Below are 20,971 nucleotides of genomic sequence, written 5' to 3'. Positions count from 1 at the left end.
GATTGAAACAAGTGCACACTTTCTGCAAGTAAATAAAACCTTTTAAATTCTTGTGTTGGCTAGAAGTGAACTAAACAAAAACCCACTTCTTATTTAAAGTCATGCTGCTAGAAATATAGAGAGAATACGCCACTAGTCACAACCCCTTTCTCTTCCACTTTTACTCTATCCACACAACACCCAGGGACATATTTTGAAAACAGCACACTGCCCTGGCCTGAGTTGAGGTAAAATGTTAACAGTCAGCATGCCCTATTACAGATGTGTTGACCCCACGGCAATCATGAGCTCACATTGGCCTGAGATCTGCACATTAGTGAAAGGTGGACCAATTGCTGGAAGTAGTCAGTCAATTTTTCACAGGCAGCAACATGGTCTGCTATTATAAAATGGCAGAGATCCCCTTGCAGTGAGTGACTGCACCTGCCTACAAGGGAATGCATGGGGGTGGACCTCGACACCTTTCCCCACTTTTAATCGGCACTTCCTTAAGAGGTCATTTCTCTGTGATGCAGTCAGTGCGTCTCCTGACAGCTTCTTTACCTCTGTGCCTATGTCTTTAATATGGCACTGGCGCAAAGTATTTAGTCATCTGAATGGGACTACACCCCAATGCAAATGAGGAAGCACCCCCTTATGAGCTTGTTAACACTATGAGTGCAACATCACAATCTTTATTACAGAAGGGGCTTCACAGGCATCAGCATTCCTGTGTATAATACTGATGTGCGCTGGGGCATCAAAAATGGGCGCATATGCCGGTTATGTTCCCAAGCCACTTGGTGTAATGCGGCCCCAGCTCCTTTCCCCTCCTAATCTCTAAATGTAGCAACTTGCCTCTGCAACAGAAGGAAGGGGGAGCAAGAACTTAGTTACCAACACTAACATTCTGTCCATGCATTAGTCTTTTTCAACCACTCCACGGATCACTTTTCTCTTCATCTGCTGTACCATCATGGAATAGTCACTCATCCTTGGATTTTGATGGTGTTATTGAATTGGCTTGTTGTAAATGTTCCTAACCATGCCACAACTTTTAAATTTCGAATGGCGTCGTCCTAATTCCTCTTCCTTGACTCTCAGAATGATTTCCCTATGTTCTTGTTTTGTTTCTCCTGTGATCTCCGTCACTATATAGTATCTTCAGGTAATGACTAGGAATCCTCCCTGCTCTCTCAATTTCATCAATGGCCGGTTCCTTTCGGTTGCTAGCACTCCTGTGCTCCCACTGGATACGCTTTTTCTTGCTGACAGTGACAGTGTCGCAACTGGCCTTCACTGTCCATGGATTCATATTTCTTGTTCGATATTGATGCGGCATGTGTATATTGTAATCTGTATATATGAATTGTAAATGCGGCATTTATAGAGTAGAATCAGTCTTGCAAGGGGTTGTCTGGCGTCCTCCCTTATTGGATAGCACTAACTTTGTCTTTAAATTGCAGGTATCTGCAGGAACACATTTCAGACAAGACAAGCGAGTCAAAAAATATGCATAATAAACTGATGCACCAAAAATGTATATTAAAATAATTTATTTGCTTTGTACATTTCGTATCAATGTAATTGACAGCCGAACCCAGTATTGCAGAGCAATCCGATATTAAAAATGTTGGGATTTTAAGGTGGAACGGTTAATTTAAGTCCATGATGTGGAAAACACATTAATGAATGTTTAAACCACCCAAACATACGTGTTTGAATGGAATCACACTTTCCCATAGTGCAAGTCTTCTGAGGACATGGCACTGTATCGAAAAAGCTCAGTTCAATGTTGTCTCCGATATGTCTTTATTCCTATGCGTGGAGAAATACAAAGTTCAACCTGTGAATTAATGTCCCACACAGTGAATTACAAGTTTCATCTATTCCTACGCTTCTCCTTTTTGATTCTGGCGTTTGTCGGCTCAACCTCAGGAGACGCCTGTAGTACTGTTGCGTGACCTGTAGCCTTCAGATGATCAAAGAGTTTATTCCGAGATGAAAAGTTAGAACGGCAAGTAACACAATGTAGTGGTGCTTGGACCTAGAGGGAGAAAAAAGAAATATTTCTTCTTAGGAAGTACAAATCTTTAGACAACTGGTTTGCATAAATATGTCCTAAAAGCACAGATTTATCTGACCGTAACAATGTTTCAGATGGATAAGAATATGTTACTGACCTGTACCGCTAGTTTTCAATCTTGCCGGTATCTCTATTGTTGTATTGTTAGTGTTCCTATGCCCACTTCTGTTAAATTTGTTTTGATGAAATGAAAAATTGCCTCATAGTTGCTATGTGTAGAACCCTACAGTGATTTAAATCCAATGCCATGATGATAGGTTTGTGTAAGTGCTGCACCCAAGGATCTAGCAATTATACCAAGCAATTTCCTCTGGGAGAGTGTGTTTAGGTTCCACATCAAGCTATGAAGGAAACCAAACTGGAAAACTAATGCTCCAGACATGTAACTGATTTGTCCGCAGCACAGAATTTCAACTGTAGATGCTTGCACTCTGCAAGTGTCATTCAGATCAGGTGAGAGCGATGCAAAGCAGGAATGCCTAAATACATTGTGTACCACAAATTGACCCACTTCAGAATCAGCTGCTTAACTAGTATTGTCTTGGTAAAATAAGTAGAATGCATCAAGTCACTCCTCTTTAGATTTTTGGCCTTGGAAGCAATAAATAATCGCAACTTATTTACACAACCTGGGTCCTATGCTACTCTTCCATTGACTGTTGCTCTTAAAGCATCAAAAGTAGACTAGAAATCCTAGTAAAAGCACTGCAAGCCATGTAGAGCCAGATTTTTAGTTTTGTTGACACAGAACAGCCATAAGCCAAATTTCGCTGGGACCCGGGTGTCTTTTTTTGCCTAAACTGCTTTTACTGACAAGGTTGGATATCCAACCATACCATGGAAGGCATGACAGATCATATGAAGACTATCCCGAGCACACATACAGATTGAGATTAGACAATGCAATTAGTGAAAGAACAACAAAATGGTTTCCATCCAACGATGGTGTCTTGTATTTTCTTTTAATTGGTGGTTCTACACAACGCAGCCAGCCGACACGTGTTTCATCAGAGATAAAGTTATCTCTGAATCTTCAGGGCTGTGTGGCGCGTTCCAGCTCTGTGTAATCCCACAGCCGGTGATACTTCCAACCCAATGGGGTCTAAGTACATCAGAGGAGTAGCTCATAAAATGAGTACCGTATGCTGGATCAGGCCGATGGTGGCAGGGAACATGAGCGCAGAGAAGAAGCACATCCAAGTCGAGGATGCTCACTTGTCTAGTGAGGTAGAAGCTATGGTAATCTAACTAGTACTTAAATGGTCCATAACGCCAGTACGATCACACCAAAGAGTCAATATAAATTAAAAGCGTGGGTCCTAATAATGGTAATAGGGTTCAAATAGTGCAGCACAGTAGCAAGGCGGAACACGGGTATTGTGTCCGTAAATTGTTCAGAAGTGCGGCGATCGTGTCCTGGCGGCTCCACCTCAATACCATGGAAGCCATGACAGATCACCTGCCATTTTTTTTCATTTTCAAGGGCGCCAGGCTGTTGTCAGAAAATGCACAAGCATTGGTAAAGCCAATAAATCTGGCATTGTTTACCAGCCTTTTAGCAAATCTTATTTTGTTTTGTCATGGATTTTGCAAAAGTGTGTTTGGTAAGCTGCAGGGCATTACCATAGTTCTCCTTGGCACGGAAAGGAATTACATTGGGTGGATGCACTCCTTTTTAAAGGGAAGCATGCCTTAACTCATAGATGTCAGCCAGTGACTAAAACAGCCACTGCCCCTTAGTGTATGCTCGATTGGGATGGAAAAACTGTGAATGACACAACCACAGACAAATAGATGAAATGTGGCTGAAAACCCCTATACGCAACGATGCCCTACACACAATTCTATTAAAATCAAAAGGTCCTGGTTAACACTGAATGAAAGAAGGAAAGAAAAAAGGAAGGAAGGGAAGAAAAGAAAGCAGGAAATAAAGCAGGAAAGAAGGTTAAAGAAGGAAAGAAAGACAAGACAGAAAGAAAGACTAAAAATGACAGAAAGAAAAAAAAGGAAAGGAAAGAAAAGTCACAAAACAGGAAAGTAAGAAAAGGGAATAAAATTAGCAATAAAAGATAAATAGAAAAGTTAAGAAAGCATGAAGGTCTGAAAGAAAGCAAGAAAGACGGAAAGAAAGCAAGGAAGGCAGAAAAAGTAAGCGAAGAATGAAAGGAAAAAGAAAGCAAGGAAAAGAAAGAAAAGAAAGCAAGGAAAGAAAATAGAAAGAATAGAAAAAGGGATAAAATGAAGGAAAGAGGGAAGGAAAGAAAGACAAAAATAACAGAAGAAAGAAAAAAGAACGGACAGAAAGGTAGAACGAAAGATGGATGACGGATAGAGAAAGAAAGAAGGAAAAAGTGAAATAAAAAAGAAACAAGTAAAGGAAAGAAAGATGGAAACGAAACAAGAAAGATGGTAAGAAAAGAAAGATGGAATGAAGAAAAGAAAAGAAACAAGGATGGAAGGAAATAACGAAAGCTGGAAGGAAAGAACGAAAGATGGAAGAACGAAAGATGGAAGAAAGGAAAGAAAGATGGAAAGAGAAGGAAAGTAACAACAAGCATTTACAATGCAACGGTTTCGCCTTTGCCAAAGTTAGAGCTATTGGCATTGTAAATGACAAAATTTTTATTTATGTGTTGGTTTTGAAAACAGATAAATAAATGGCATTGTCATTTACATTGCCAAGCTTAATCTCTTGCAAATGTAAGACCTATTGTACCCTACTGGATTTCACTGAAGAAATTCAGAGTCTGGTCTGCAGGTGTCACGTGACAGACGGCCAATTGACAGCTGAGGGGGTTTAACCGTGCTGGGGTGGCACATTAAGGCAACGCTTGCTGTCCGTGCTTGTGAGGAGGTAGTGCACCTGTTGAGGGAGAGAGAGTGTGTTTGCATATGTGCGTGCATGCATGTGTGTGTGTGAATAAGCACTTCCAAGATTTAGTGGGACTAGAGTTTTTATCTACAAATCATTGTTTTCAGCTGTGTTCTAATGGAATCAAAACAACACTACACCCCCCATAATGCATAGTGTGATCACATAAAAGTACAGAACTGGAAAGAGTGTCCATAATGACCAGCTAGACGGTTGTCACCCTAAGAAGGATGTGCTTCAGTCTCCAGTGCCACGGGCGAGTGGAAACACACACTGTGCTGGTGGAGAAGTAGAAGAAGTACAAGTGTCCATAGAAGAGCAGTAGAGGGGATGCACTCTCCACTCTCTATCCACTCTGCACTCCCTATGCACTCTCCACTCTCTATGCACTCTCCACTCCCTATCCACTCTCCACTCCCTAGGCACTCTCCACTCCCTATCCACTCTCCACTCCCTATCCACTCTCCACTCCCTATCCACTCTCCACTCCCTATCCACTCTCCACTCCCTATCCACTCTCCACTCCCTATCCACTCTGCACTCCCTATGCACTCTCCACTCTGCACTCCCTATGCACTCTCCACTCTGCACTCCCTATGCACTCTCCACTCTGCACTCCCTATGCACTCTCCACTCTGCACTCCCTATGCACTCTCCACTCTGCACTCTCCACTCCCTATGCACTCTGCACTCTCCACTCACTATGCACTCTCCACTCCCTATGCACTCTGCACTCTCCACTCCCTATGCACTCTCCACTCCCTATGCACTCTCCACTCCCTATGCACTCTCCACTCCCTATGCACTCTCCACGCACTATGCACTCTCCACGCACTATGCACTCTGCACTCCCTATGCACTCTCCACTCTGCACTCCCTATGCACTCTCCACTCTGCACTCCCTATGCACTCTGCACTCCCTATGCACTCTGCACTCCCTATGCACTCTCCACTCCCTATGCACTCTCCACTCCCTATGCACTCTCCACTCCCTATGCACTCTCCACTCCCTATGCACTCTCCACTCCCTATGCACTCTCCACTCCCTATGCACTCTCCACTCCCTATGCACTCTGCACTCTCCACTCCCTATGCACTCTGCACTCTCCACTCCCTATGCACTCTGCACTCTCCACTCCCTATGCACTCTCCACTCTCCACTCCCTATGCACTCTCCACTCTCCACTCCCTATGCACTCTCCACTCTGCACTCCCTATGCACTCTGCACTCCCTATGCACTCTGCACTCCCTATCCACTCTGCACTCCCTATCCACTCTGCACTCCCTATGCACTCTCCACTCTGCACTCCCTATGCACTCTCCACTCTGCACTCCCTATGCACTCTCCACTCTGCACTCCCTATGCACTCTCCACTCTGCACTCCCTATGCACTCTCCACTCTGCACTCCCTATGCACTCTCCACTCTGCACTCCCTATGCACTCTCCACTCACTATGCACTCTCCACTCTCCACTCACTATGCCCTATCCACTCTGCACTCCCTATCCACTCTGCACTCCCTATCCACTCTGCACTCCCTATCCACTCTGCACTCCCTATCCACTCTGCACTCCCTATCCACTCTGCACTCCCTATCCACTCTGCACTCCCTATCCACTCTGCACTCTGCACTCCCTATGCACTCTCCACTCCCTATCCACTCTGCACTCTGCACTCCCTATGCACTCTCCACTCCCTATGCACTCTCCACTCCCTATGCACTCTCCACTCCCTATGCACTCTCCACTCCCTATGCACTCTCCACTCCCTATGCACTCTCCACTCCCTATGCACTCTGCACTCCCTATGCACTCTGCACTCTGCACTCCCTATGCACTCTGCACTCCCTATGCACTCCCTATGCACTCTGCACTCCCTATGCACTCTGCACTCCCTATGCACTCTGCACTCCCTATGCACTCTGCACTCTCCACTCCCTATGCCCTCTCCACTCTCTATGCCCTCTCCACTCCCTATGCACTCTCCACTCTGCACTCCCTATGCACTCTCCACTCCCTATGCACTCTCCACTCCCTATGCACTCTCCACTCCCCACTCCCCACTCCCTATGCACTCTGCAGTCCCTATGCACTCTCCACTCTGCAGTCCCTATGCACTCTCCACTCTGCACTCCCTATGCACTCTCCACTCCCTATGCACTCTGCACTCCTTATGCACGCTCCACTCTGCACTCCCTATGCACTCTCCACTCCCTATGCACTCTCCACTCCCTATGCACTCTCCACTCCCTATGCACTCTCCACTCTGCACTCCCTATGCACTCCCTATGCACTCTCCACTCTGCACTCCCTATGCACTCTGCACTCCCTATGCACTCTCCACTCTGCACTCCCTATGCACTCTCCACTCCCTATGCACTCTCCACTCCCTATGCACTCTCCACTCTCCACTCCCTATGCACTCTCCACTCCCTATGCACTCTCCACTCCCTATGCACTCTCCACTCCCTATGCACTCTCCACTCCCTATGCACTCTCCACTCTGCACTCCTTATGCACTCTCCACTATGCACTCCCTATGCACTCTCCACTCCCTATGCACTCTCCACTCTGCACTCCCTATGCACTCTCCACTCTGCACTCCCTATGCACTCTCCACTCTCTATGCACTCTCCACTCTGCATTCCCTATGCACTCTGCACTCCCTATGCACTCTCCACTCTGCACTCCCTATGCACTCTCCACTCTGCACTCCCTATGCACTCCCTATGCACTCTCCACTCCCTATGCACTCTCCACTCTGCATTCCCTATGCACTCTCCACTCCCTATGCACTCTCCACTCCCTATGCACTCTCCACTCCCTATGCACTCTCCACTCCCTATGCACTCTCCACTCCCTATGCACTCTCCACTCCCTATGCACTCTCCACTCTCCACTCCCTATGCACTCTCCACTCCCTATGCACTCTCCACTCTGCACTCCCTATGCACTCTGCACTCCCTATGCACTCTCCACTCTGCACTCCCTATGCACTCCCTATGCACTCTCCACTCCCTATGCACTCTCCACGCTCCACTCCCTATGCACTCTCCACTCCCTATGCACTCTCCACTCTCCACTCCCTATGCACTCTCCACTCTCCACTCCCTATGCACTCTCCACTCTCCACTCTCTATGCACTCTCCACTCTCCACTCCCTATGCACTCTCCACTCTCTATGCACTCTCCACTCCCTATGCACTCTCCACTCCCTATGCACTCTCCACTCCCTATGCACTCTCCACTCCCTATGCACTCTCCACTCCCTATGCACTCTCCACTCCCTATGCACTCTCCACTCCCTATGCACTCTCCACTCTCCACTCCCTATGCACTCTCCACTCTGCACTCCCTATGCACTCTCCACTCCCTATGCACTCTCCACTCTGCACTCCCTATGCACTCTCCACTCCCTATGCACTCTGCACTCCCTATGCACTCTCCACTCCCTATGCACTCCCTATGCACTCTCCACTCTGCACTCCCTATGCACTCTCCACTCTGCACTCCCTATGCACTCTCCACTCCCTATGCACTCTCCACTCTGCACTCCCTATGCACTCTACACTCCCTATGCACTCCCTATGCACTCTGCACTCCCTATGCACTCTGCACTCCCTATGCACTCTGCACTCCCTATGCACTCTGCACTCCCTATGCACTCTCCACTCTGCACTCCCTATGCACTCTCCACTCCCTATGCACTCTCCACTCCCTATGCACTCTCCACTCCCTATGCACTCTCCACTCTCCACTCCCTATGCACTCTCCACTCTCCACTCCCTATGCACTCTCCACTCCCTATGCACTCTCCACTCCCTATGCACTCTCCACTCCCTATGCACTCTCCACTCCCTATGCACTCTCCACTCCCTATGCACTCTCCACTCCCTATGCACTCCCTATGCACTCTGCACTCCCTATGCACTCCCTATGCACTCTGCACTCCCTATGCACTCTCCACTCTGCACTCCCTATGCACGCTGCACTCCCTATGCACTCCCTATGCACTCTGCACTCCCTATGCACTCTCCACTCTTCACTCCCTATGCACTCTCCACTCTCCACTCCCTATGCACTCTCCACTCTCCACTCCCTATGCACTCTCCACTCTCCACTCCCTATGCACTCTCCACTCTCCACTCCCTATGCACTCTCAACTCTCCACTCCCTATGCACTCTCCACTCTCCACTCCCTATGCACTCTGCACTCCCTATGCACTCTCCACTCTGCACTCCCTATGCACTCCCTATGCACTCTCCACTCTTCACTCCCTATGCACTCTCCACTCCCTATGCACTCTCCACTCCCTATGCACTCTCCACTCCCTATGCACTCTCCACTCCCTATGCACTCTCCACTCCCTATGCACTCTCCACTCCCTATGCACTCTCCACTCCCTATGCACTCTCCACTCTCCACTCCCTATGCACTCTCCACTCTGCACTCCCTATGCACTCTCCACTCCCTATGCACTCTCCACTCTGCACTCCCTATGCACTCTCCACTCTCCACTCCCTATGCACTCTCCACTCCCTATGCACTCTCCACTCTCCACTCCCTATGCACTCTCCACTCTCCACTCCCTATGCACTCTCCACTCTCCACTCCCTATGCACTCTCCACTCCCTATGCACTCTCCACTCCCTATGCACTCTCCACTCCCTATGCACTCTCCACTCCCTATGCACTCTCCACTCCCTATGCACTCTCCACTCCCTATGCACTCTCCACTCCCTATGCACTCTCCACTCCCTATGCACTCTCCACTCCCTATGCACTCTCCACTCTCCACTCCCTATGCACTCTCCACTCCCTATGCACTCTCCACTCTGCACTCCCTATGCACTCTCCACTCCCTATGCACTCTCCACTCCCTATGCACTCTCCACTCTCCACTCCCTATGCACTCTGCACTCCCTATGCACTCCCTATGCACTCTCCACTCCCTATGCACTCTGCACTCCCGATGCACTCTCCACTCTGCACTCCCTATGCACTCTGCACTCCCTATGCACTCTCCACTCCCTATGCACTCTCCACTCCCTATGCACTCTCCACTCCCTATGCACTCTCCACTCCCTATGCACTCTCCACTCCCTATGCACTCTCCACTCCCTATGCACTCTCCACTCTCCACTCCCTATGCACTCTCCACTCTCCACTCCCTATGCACTCTCCACTCTCCACTCCCTATGCAATCTCCACTCTCCACTCCCTATGCACTCTCCACTCCCTATGCACTCTCCACTCCCTATGCACTCTCCACTCTCCACTCCCTATGCACTCTCCACTCTCCACTCCCTATGCACTCTCCACTCCCTATGCACTCTCCACTCCCTATGCACTCTCCACTCCCTATGCACTCTCCACTCCCTATGCACTCTCCACTCTGCACTCCCTATGCACTCTGCACTCCCTATGCACTCTCCACTCTCTATGCACTCTCCACTCCCTATGCACTCTCCACTCCCTATGCACTCTCCACTCCCTATGCACTCTCCACTCCCTATGCACTCTCCACTCCCTATGCACTCTCCACTCCCTATGCACTCTCCACTCCCTATGCACTCTCCACTCTCCACTCCCTATGCACTCTCCACTCTCCACTCCCTATGCACTCCCCACTCCCTATGCACTCTCCACTCCCTATGCACTCTCCACTCCCTATGCACTCTCCACTCCCTATGCACTCTCCACTCCCTATGCACTCTCCACTCCCTATGCACTCTCCACTCCCTATGCACTCTCCACTCTGCACTCCCTATCCACTCTCCACTCCCTATGCACTCTCCACTCCCTATGCACTCTCCACTCCCTATGCACTCCCTATCCACTCTCCACTCCCTATGCACTCTCCACTCCCTATGCACTCCCTATCCACTCTCCACTCCCTATCCACTCTCCACTCCCTATGCACTCTCCACTCCCTATGCACTCTCCACTCCCTATGCACTCTCCACTCCCTATGCACTCTCCACTCCCTATGCACTCTCCACTCCCTATGCACTCTCCACTCCCTATGCACTCTCCACTCCCTATGCACTCTCCACTCCCTATGCACTCTCCACTCTCCACTCCCTATGCACTCTCCACTCTCCACTCCCTATGCACTCTCCACTCCCTATGCACTCTCCACTCCCTATGCACTCTCCACTCCCTATGCACTCTCCACTCTCCACTCCCTATGCACTCTCCACTCTGCACTCCCTATGCACTCTGCACTCCCTATGCACTCTCCACTCTCCACTCCCTATGCACTCTCCACTCTCCACTCCCTATGCACTCTCCACTCCCTATGCACTCTCCACTCTGCACTCCCTATGCACTCTCCACTCCCTATGCACTCTCCACTCCCTATGCACTCTCCACTCCCTATGCACTCTCCACTCCCTATGCACTCTCCACTCCCTATGCACTCTCCACTCCCTATGCACTCTCCACTCCCTATGCACTCTCCACTCCCTATGCACTCTCCACTCCTGCACTCCCTATCCACTCTCCACTCCCTATGCACTCTCCACTCCCTATGCACTCCCTATCCACTCTCCACTCCCTATCCACTCTCCACTCCCTATGCACTCTCCACTCCCTATGCACTCTCCACTCCCTATGCACTCTCCACTCCCTATGCACTCTCCACTCCCTATGCACTCTCCACTCCCTATGCACTCTCCACTCCCTATGCACTCTCCACTCTGCACTCCCTATGCACTCTGCACTCCCTATGCACTCTGCACTCCCTATGCACTCTCCACTCTGCACTCCCTATGCACTCTCCACTCTGCACTCCCTATGCACTCTGCACTCCCTATGCACTCTCCACTCCCTATGCACTCTCCACTCCCTATGCACTCTCCACTCCCTATGCACTCTCCACTCCCTATGCACTCTCCACTCCCTATGCACTCTCCACTCCCTATGCACTCTCCACTCCCTATGCACTCTCCACTCCCTATGCACTCTCCACTCCACTCCCTATGCACTCTCCACTCCCTATGCACTCTCCACTCCCTATGCACTCTCCACTCCCTATGCACTCTCCACTCCCTATGCACTCTCCACTCCCTATGCACTCTCCCTATGCACTCTCCACTCCCTATGCACTCTCCACTCCCTATGCACTCTCCACTCCCTATGCACTCTCCACTCCCTATGCACTCTCCACTCCCTATGCACTCTCCACTCCCTATGCACTCTCCACTCCCTATGCACTCTCCACTCCCTATGCACTCTCCACTCTGCACTCCCTATGCACTCTGCACTCCCTATGCACTCTCCCCTATGCACTCCCTATGCACTCTCCACTCCCTATGCACTCTCCACTCCCTATGCACTCTCCACTCCCTATGCACTCTCCACTCCCTATGCACTCTCCACTCCCTATGCACTCTCCACTCCCTATGCACTCTCCACTCCCTATGCACTCTCCACTCCCTATGCACTCTCCACTCCCTATGCACTCTCCACTCTCCACTCCCTATGCACTCCCCACTCTCCACTCCCTATGCACTCTCCACTCCCTATGCACTCTCCACTCCCTATGCACTCTCCACTCCCTATGCACTCTCCACTCCCTATGCACTCTCCACTCTCCACTCCCTATGCACTCCCTATGCACTCTCCGCTCCCTATGCACTCTCCACTCCCTATGCACTCTCCGCTCCCTATGCACTCTCCACTCCCTATGCACTCTCCGCTCCCTATGCACTCTCCACTCCCTATGCACTCTCCGCTCCCTATGCACTCTCCACTCCCTATGCACTTCCTATGCACTCTCCGCTCCCTATGCACTCTCCACTCCCTATGCACTTCCTATGCACTCTCCACTCCCTATGCACTCTCCACTCTCCACTCCCTATGCACTCTCCACTCCCTATGCACTCTCCACTCTCCACTCCCTATGCACTCTCCACTCCCTATGCACTCTCCACTCCCTATGCACTCCCCACTCCCTATGCACTCTCCACTCCCTATGCACTCTCCACTCCCTATGCACTCTCCACTCCCTATGCACTCTCCACTCCCTATGCACTCTCCACTCCCTATGCACTCTCCACTCCCTATGCACTCTCCACTCCCTATGCACTCTCCACTCTGCACTCCCTATGCACTCTCCACTCCCTATGCACTCTCCACTCCCTATGCACTCTGCACTCCCTATGCACTCTCCACTCTGCACTCTCCACTCTGCACTCCCTATGCACTCTCCACTCCCTATGCACTCTCCACTCCCTATGCACTCTCCACTCTCCACTCCCTATGCACTCTCCACTCCCTATGCACTCTCCACTCCCTATGCACTCTCCACTCTCCACTCCCTATGCACTCTCCACTCTCCACTCCCTATGCACTCTCCACTCTCCACTCCCTATGCACTCTCCACTCTCCACTCCCTATGCACTCTCCACTCCCTATGCACTCTCCACTCCCTATGCACTCTCCACTCTCCACTCCCTATGCACTCTCCACTCTCCACTCCCTATGCACTCTCCACTCTCCACTCCCTATGCACTCTCCACTCTCCACTCCCTATGCACTCTCCACTCTCCACTCCCTATGCGCTCTCCACTCTGCACTCCCTATGCACTCTCCACTCCCTATGCACTCTCCACTCCCTATGCACTCTCCACTCCCTATGCACTCTCCACTCCCTATGCACTCTCCACTCTGCACTCCCTATGCACTCTCCACTCCCTATGCACTCTCCACTCCCTATGCACTCTCCACTCTCCACTCCCTATGCACTCTCCACTCTGCACTCCCTATGCACTCTGCACTCCCTATGCACTCTCCACTCTGCACTCCCTATGCACTCTCCACTCTGCACTCCCTATGCACTCTCCACTCCCTATGCACTCTCCACTCTCCACTCCCTATGCACTCTCCACTCCCTATGCACTCTCCACTCCCTATGCACTCTCCACTCCCTATGCACTCTCCACTCTCCACTCCCTATGCACTCTCCACTCTCCACTCCCTATGCACTCTCCACTCTCCACTCCCTATGCACTCTCCACTCCCTATGCACTCTCCACTCCCTATGCACTCTCCACTCTCCACTCCCTATGCACTCTCCACTCTCCACTCCCTATGCACTCTCCACTCTCCACTCCCTATGCACTCTCCACTCTCCACTCCCTATGCACTCTCCACTCTCCACTCCCTATGCACTCTCCACTCTGCACTCCCTATGCGCTCTCCACTCTGCACTCCCTATGCACTCTCCACTCCCTATGCACTCTCCACTCCCTATGCACTCTCCACTCCCTATGCACTCTCCACTCCCTATGCACTCTCCACTCCCTATGCACTCTCCACTCCCTATGCACTCTCCACTCCCTATGCACTCTCCACTCCCTATGCACTCTCCACTCCCTATGCACTCTCCACTTCCTATGCACTCTCCACTCCCTATGCACTCTCCACTCCCTACGCACTCTCCACTCTCCACTCCCTATGCACTCTCCACTCTCCACTCCCTATGCACTCTCCACTCTCCACTCCCTATGCACTCTCCACTCTGCACTCCCTATGCGCTCTCCACTCTGCACTCCCTATGCACTCTCCACTCCCTATGCACTCTCCACTCCCTATGCACTCTCCACTCCCTATGCACTCTCCACTCCCTATGCACTCTCCACTCCCTATGCACTCTCCACTCCCTATGCACTCTCCACTCCCTATGCACTCTCCACTCTCCACTCCCTATGCACTCTCCACTCTCCACTCCCTATGCACTCTCCACTCCCTATGCACTCTCCACTCTCCACTCCCTATGCACTCTCCACTCCCTATGCACTCCCTATGCACTCTCCACTCTGCACTCCCTATGCACTCTCCACTCCCTATGCACTCTCCACTCCCTATGCACTCTCCACTCCCTATGCACTCTCCACTCCCTATCCACTCCCTATGCACTCTCCACTCCCTATGCACTCTCCACTTCCTATGCACTCTCCACTCCCTATGCACTCTCCACTCCCTATGCACTCTCCACTCCCTATGCACTCTCCACTCCCTATGCACTTCCTATGCACTCTCCACTCCCTATGCACTCTCCACTCTCCACTCCCTATGCACTCTCCACTCCCTATGCACTCTCCACTCTCCACTCCCTATGCACTCTCCACTCCCTATGCACTCCCCACTCCCTATGCACTCCCCACTCCCTATGCACTCCCCACTCCCTATGCACTCTCCACTCCCTATGCACTCTCCACTCCCTATGCACTCTCCACTCCCTATGCACTCTCCACTCCCTATGCACTCTCCACTCTCCACTCCCTATGCACTCTCCACTCTCCACTCCCTATGCACTCTCCACTCCCTATGCACTCTCCACTCCCTATGCACTCTCCACTCCCTATGCACTCTCCACTCCCTATGCACTCTCCACTCCCTATGCACTCTCCACTCCCTATGCACTCTCCACTCCCTATGCACTCTCCACTCTCCACTCCCTATGCACTCTCCACTCTCCACTCCCTATGCACTCTCCACTCCCTATGCACTCTCCACTCTCCACTCCCTATGCACTCCCTATGCACTCTCCACTCCCTATGCACTCTGCACTCCCTATGCACTCTCCACTCCCTATGCACTCTCCACTCCCTATGCACTCTCCACTCCCTATGCACTCTCCACTCCCTATGCACTTCCTATGCACTCTCCACTCCCTATGCACTCTCCACTCCCTATGCACTCTCCACTCCCTATGCACTCTCCACTCCCTATGCACTCTCCACTCCCTATGCACTCTCCACTCTCCACTCCCTATGCACTCTCCACTCTCCACTCCCTATGCACTCCCCACTCCCTATGCACTCTCCACTCCCTATGCACTCTCCACTCCCTATGCACTCTCCACTCCCTATGCACTCTCCACTCCCTATGCACTCTCCACTCCCTATGCACTCTCCACTCTGCACTCCCTATCCACTCTCCACTCCCTATGCACTCTCCACTCCCTATGCACTCTCCACTCTGCACTCCCTATCCACTCTCCACTCCCTATCCACTCTCCACTCCCTATCCACTCTCCACTCCCTATGCACTCTCCACTCCCTATGCACTCTCCACTCCCTATGCACTCTCCACTCCCTATGCACTCTCCACTCCCTATGCACTCTCCACTCCCTATGCACTCTCCACTCCCTATGCACTCTCCACTCTCCACTCCCTATGCACTCTCCACTCTCCACTCCCTATGCACTCTCCACTCCCTATGCACTCTCCACTCTCCACTCCCTATGCACTCTCCACTCCCTATGCACTCTCCACTCCCTATGCACTCTCCACTCCCTATGCACTCCCTATGCACTCTCCACTCCCTATGCACTCTCCACTCTGCACTCCCTATGCACTCTCCACTCCCTATGCACTCTCCACTCCCTATGCACTCTCCACTCCCTATGCACTCTCCACTCCCTATGCACTCTCCACTCCCTATGCACTCTCCACTCTCCACTCCCTATGCACTCTCCACTCTCCACTCCCTATGCACTCTCCACTCCCTATGCACTCTCCACTCTCCACTCCCTATGCACTCCCCACTCCCTATGCACTCTCCACTCCCTATGCACTCTCCACTCCCTATGCACTCTCCACTCCCTATGCACTCTCCACTCCCTATGCACTCTCCACTCCCTATGCACTCTCCACTCCCTATGCACTCTCCACTCTCTATCCACTCTGCACTCCCTATCCACTCTCCACTCTCCACTCCCTATGCACTCTCCACTCCCTATGCACTCTCCACTCCCTATGCACTCTCCACTCCCTATGCACTCTCCACTCCCTATGCACTCTCCACTCCCTATGCACTCTCCACTCTCCACTCCCTATGCACTCTCCACTCCCTATGCACTCTCCACTCTCCACTCCCTATGCACTCTCCACTCCCTATGCACTCTCCACTCTGCACTCCCTATGCACTCTGCACTCCCTATGCACTCTCCACTCTGCACTCCCTATGCACTCTCCACTCTGCACTCCCTATGCACTCTCCACTCCCTATGCACTCTCCACTCCCTATGCACTCTCCACTCTCCACTCCCTATGCACTCTCCACTCCCTATGCACTCTCCACTCTCCACTCCCTATGCACTCTCCACTCCCTATGCACTCTCCACTCTCCACTCCCTATGCACTCTCCACTCTCCACTCCCTATGCACTCTCCACTCTCCACTCCCTATGCACTCTCCACTCTCCACTCCCTATGCACTCTCCACTCCCTATGCACTCTCCACTCTCCACTCCCTATGCACTCTCCACTCCCTATGCACTCTCCACTCCCTATGCACTCTCCACTCCCTATGCACTCTCCACTCTCCACTCCCTATGCACTCTCCACTCCCTATGCACTCTCCACTCTCCACTCCCTATGCACTCTCCACTCTCCACTCCCTATGCACTCTCCACTCTCCACTCCCTATGCACTCTCCACTCCCTATGCACTCTCCACTCCCTATGCCCTCTCCACTCCCTATGCCCTCTCCACTCCCTATGCCCTCTCCACTCTCCACTCCCTATGCACTCTCCACTCCCTATGCACTCTCCACTCTCCACTCCCTATGCACTCTCCACTCCCTATGCACTCTCCACTCCCTATGCACTCTCCACTCTCCACTCCCTATGCACTCTCCACTCTGCACTCCCTATGCACTCTCCACTCTGCACTCCCTATGCACTCTCCACTCCCTATGCACTCTCCACTCCCTATGCACTCTCCACTCCCTATGCACTCTCCACTCTCCACTCCCTATGCACTCTCCACTCTCCACTCCCTATGCACTCTCCACTCCCTATGCACTCTCCACTCCCTATGCACTCTCCACTCCCTATGCACTCTCCACTCCCTATGCACTCTCCACTCCCTATGCACTCTCCACTCTCTATCCACTCTCCACTCCCTATGCACTCTCCACTCCCTATGCACTCTCCACTCCCTATGCACTCTCCACTTCCTATGCACTCTCCACTCCCTATGCACTCTCCACTCCCTATGCACTCTCCACTCTCCACTCCCTATGCACTCTCCACTCCCTATGCACTCTCCACTCCCTATGCACTCTCCACTCTCCACTCCCTATGCACTCTCCACTCCCTATGCACTCTCCACTCCCTATGCACTCTCCACTCCCTATGCACTCTCCACTCTCCACTCCCTATGCACTCTCCACTCCCTATGCACTCTCCACTCCCTATGCACTCTCCACTCCCTATGCACTCTCCACTCCCTATGCACTCTCCACTCTCCACTCCCTATGCACTCTCCACTCTCCACTCCCTATGCACTCTCCACTCCCTATGCACTCTCCACTCCCTATGCACTCTCCACTCTCCACTCCCTATGCACTCTCCACTCTCCACTCCCTATGCACTCTCCACTCTCCACTCCCTATGCACTCTCCACTCCCTATGCACTCTCCACTCTCCACTCCCTATGCACTCTCCACTCTCCACTCCTTATGCACTCCACTCCCTATGCACTCTCCACTCTGCACTCCCTATGCACTCTCCACTCCCTATGCACTCTCCACTCCCTATGCACTCTCCACTCCCTATGCACTCTCCACTCTCCACTCCCTATGCACTCTCCACTCCCTATGCACTCTCCACTCCCTATGCACTCTCCACTCCCTATGCACTCTCCACTCCCTATGCACTCTCCACTCTCCACTCCCTATGCACTCTCCACTCTGCACTCCCTATGCACTCTCCACTCTGCACTCCCTATGCACTCTCCACTCCCTATGCACTCTCCACTCCCTATGCACTCTCCACTCCCCACTCTGCACTCCCTATGCGCTATGCACTCTCCACTCCCTATGCACTCTCCACTCCCTATGCACTCTCCACTCCCTATGCACTCTCCACTCCCTATGCACTCTCCACTCCCTATGCACTCTCCACTCCCTATGCACTCTCCACTCCCTATCCACTCTGCACTCTCTATCCACTCTCCACTCTCTATCCACTCTGCACTCTCTATGCACTCTCCACTCTGCACTCCCTATGCACTCTCCACTCTGCACTCCCTATGCACTCTCCACTCTGCACTCCCTATGCACTCTCCACTCCCTGTGCACTCTCCACTCCCTGTGCACTCTCCACTCCCTGTGCACTCTCCACTCCCTGTGCACTCTCCACTCCCTATGCACTCTCCACTCTGCACTCTCTATGCACTCTGCACTCCCTATGCACTCTCCACTCCCTATGCACTCTCCACTCCCTATGCACTCTCCATGCACTCTGCACTCTCCATGCACTCTGCACTCTCCATGCACTCTGCACTCTCCATGCACTCTGCACTCTCCATGCACTCTGCACTCCCTATGCACTCTCCACTCTGCACTCTCTATGATGCTCTTCAGCGCTTTGCAGTGCGGTTAGGATATGAAGCGCTATATAAATTCAACTGTAATGCATTACGAAAAATGCCAAACCATGAAAAAACTCCCTGTTGCAAATCTTATGAGCAGTTTTACAAGTGTCTCACGAGGGGCACGAGATGCTTAGCCCATACGAGTCTATTTAGGCCGTTTGGGTACTGAACACCCGCAGTTTTAAGGACATTATTAAAACGGACTGTAAAGTCGAACTGAAAGAATGAAAAGTTATGCATGCTGCAACAAAGGGGATCAGCCGAGCAATTTCACATCAGACAAACCACTGCGTAGTCCTCACTACAAATAAAGGGGCAAAAATTAGTTTTAGCGCCCATGCACTTGATGAACAGCCAGATCGTGGCCTGTGTCTTCATCATGTATTTTTAACTAATGTACACTGAATTCACGTGCTCCACCACTAAAAAACAAGCACTCACCTGGGCTTCCTCGCATGGAATGACCAAAACAAACACAGAAGGAAAAAAAACGAAGCTCCGCCCACCGCCGCGATGACGACATCGCAGAGGCGGAGAGGGAAAAAATCGCGGGAACGCCCCCGAATCTGGTCCGGCCTTGACGGACAGATCCGGCTCCCAATGGCTAGCCTCCATTTATGGAGCTAGCCAATGGGAGGTGGGGGACGTTCCAATAGCCAATATGGTAAACAAAAGATTTCACCTGCGCGAACTGCTTGCGCAGATCGCCAGGTCGAAACCTAAAAAGGAAACAAAAGAAAAAGATGATGGAAAAGAAATAGGCAAGAAAAAAACCAAGAAAGAAACAAAGGAAGAAGGAAAAAAGGCAGAAAATGTAAGTGTTACAAGTTCTGCAATTTAAACACGATGAAGGCCGGTTTTCATCGTGGGCATAGTTTATTAAAGAATCACTGGTGAAATCAAGTCCAGAATTAATGCGTTCTGAAGAATTGTTCGTTTATGAATTCACATGGGTAATATTGAAGCTTTCGGTTGGTGTACTGCATGCATAATAAAAAGAGGATAACTTACTACAGAAAGTTTCAATTTCATGCAATCAGCTATGCTTGAGAAATACCAGCAGACAAATAAAGGACACTCGAAGAGGAATTTACAACAGTACTGGTAGGAGGCGGGAACTATGCTCACGTCTGGTATAAAGCACCCTGCTTTCACCTCAACTCTAAACACAAAGGCAACACTAAAGTGATTATAAAGTGAAACCAAAAACACTGCATTGAAGGGAACTCCATGTGTGCGGATGTTGTTATTGTGAGAGCAAAATACAGTCATTCAAAGTGATGTTAACCAGTGGTTTGAGGAGGCTAAACCATTGTCCTATGCTGTTTATTGTACGTTGTAGTGGGCAGAAGCAAAATGTGGATGTCACAACCCAGACCAATGGATGAAGAGAGGTGGCTGAAAGCCCCTGTGAGTAAGTATATCATGCATATAATTTTGGAAAAATCAAAAGGTCTTGGCTAATGCCAGACCTAAAGAAGCATTTGCAATGAAATAGGTCTCGCATTATTAAAGTTTGAGCTATTGGCATTGCTAAATAATGCAACACCAACAGCTCAATCTTTAATAATGCGAGACCTATTGCATTGCAAATTCTTGTTTATATATGAGTAGAGAAGGCCTTTCATTTTGTTGTGCC

At 50.9% G+C, this 20,971-nt stretch overlaps 1 protein-coding gene across 1 annotated transcript in view; it reads right to left on the bottom strand.

The window, feature by feature from the left end:
• Nucleotides 1-1,518: 1,518 nt before the first annotated feature.
• DNAJC21 (DnaJ heat shock protein family (Hsp40) member C21) overlaps nucleotides 1,519-20,971 on the bottom strand; it is a 203,182-nt gene continuing 183,729 nt past the window's right edge. The window contains exon 12 of the mRNA XM_078674932.1: nucleotides 1,519-2,026. Coding sequence (XP_078531058.1) covers nucleotides 1,862-2,026 — 165 coding nt within the window. The 3' untranslated portion in view covers nucleotides 1,519-1,861. The remainder of the gene's footprint in view (nucleotides 2,027-20,971) is intronic.

This window comes from Lissotriton helveticus, chromosome 2_1, assembly GCF_964261635.1.
Source record: "Lissotriton helveticus chromosome 2_1, aLisHel1.1, whole genome shotgun sequence".
In the NCBI taxonomy this organism is placed as follows: Eukaryota; Metazoa; Chordata; class Amphibia; order Caudata; family Salamandridae; genus Lissotriton; species Lissotriton helveticus.
Note: the sequence above shows the minus strand (reverse complement) of the source record. Positions and strands in the feature narration are given on the sequence as shown.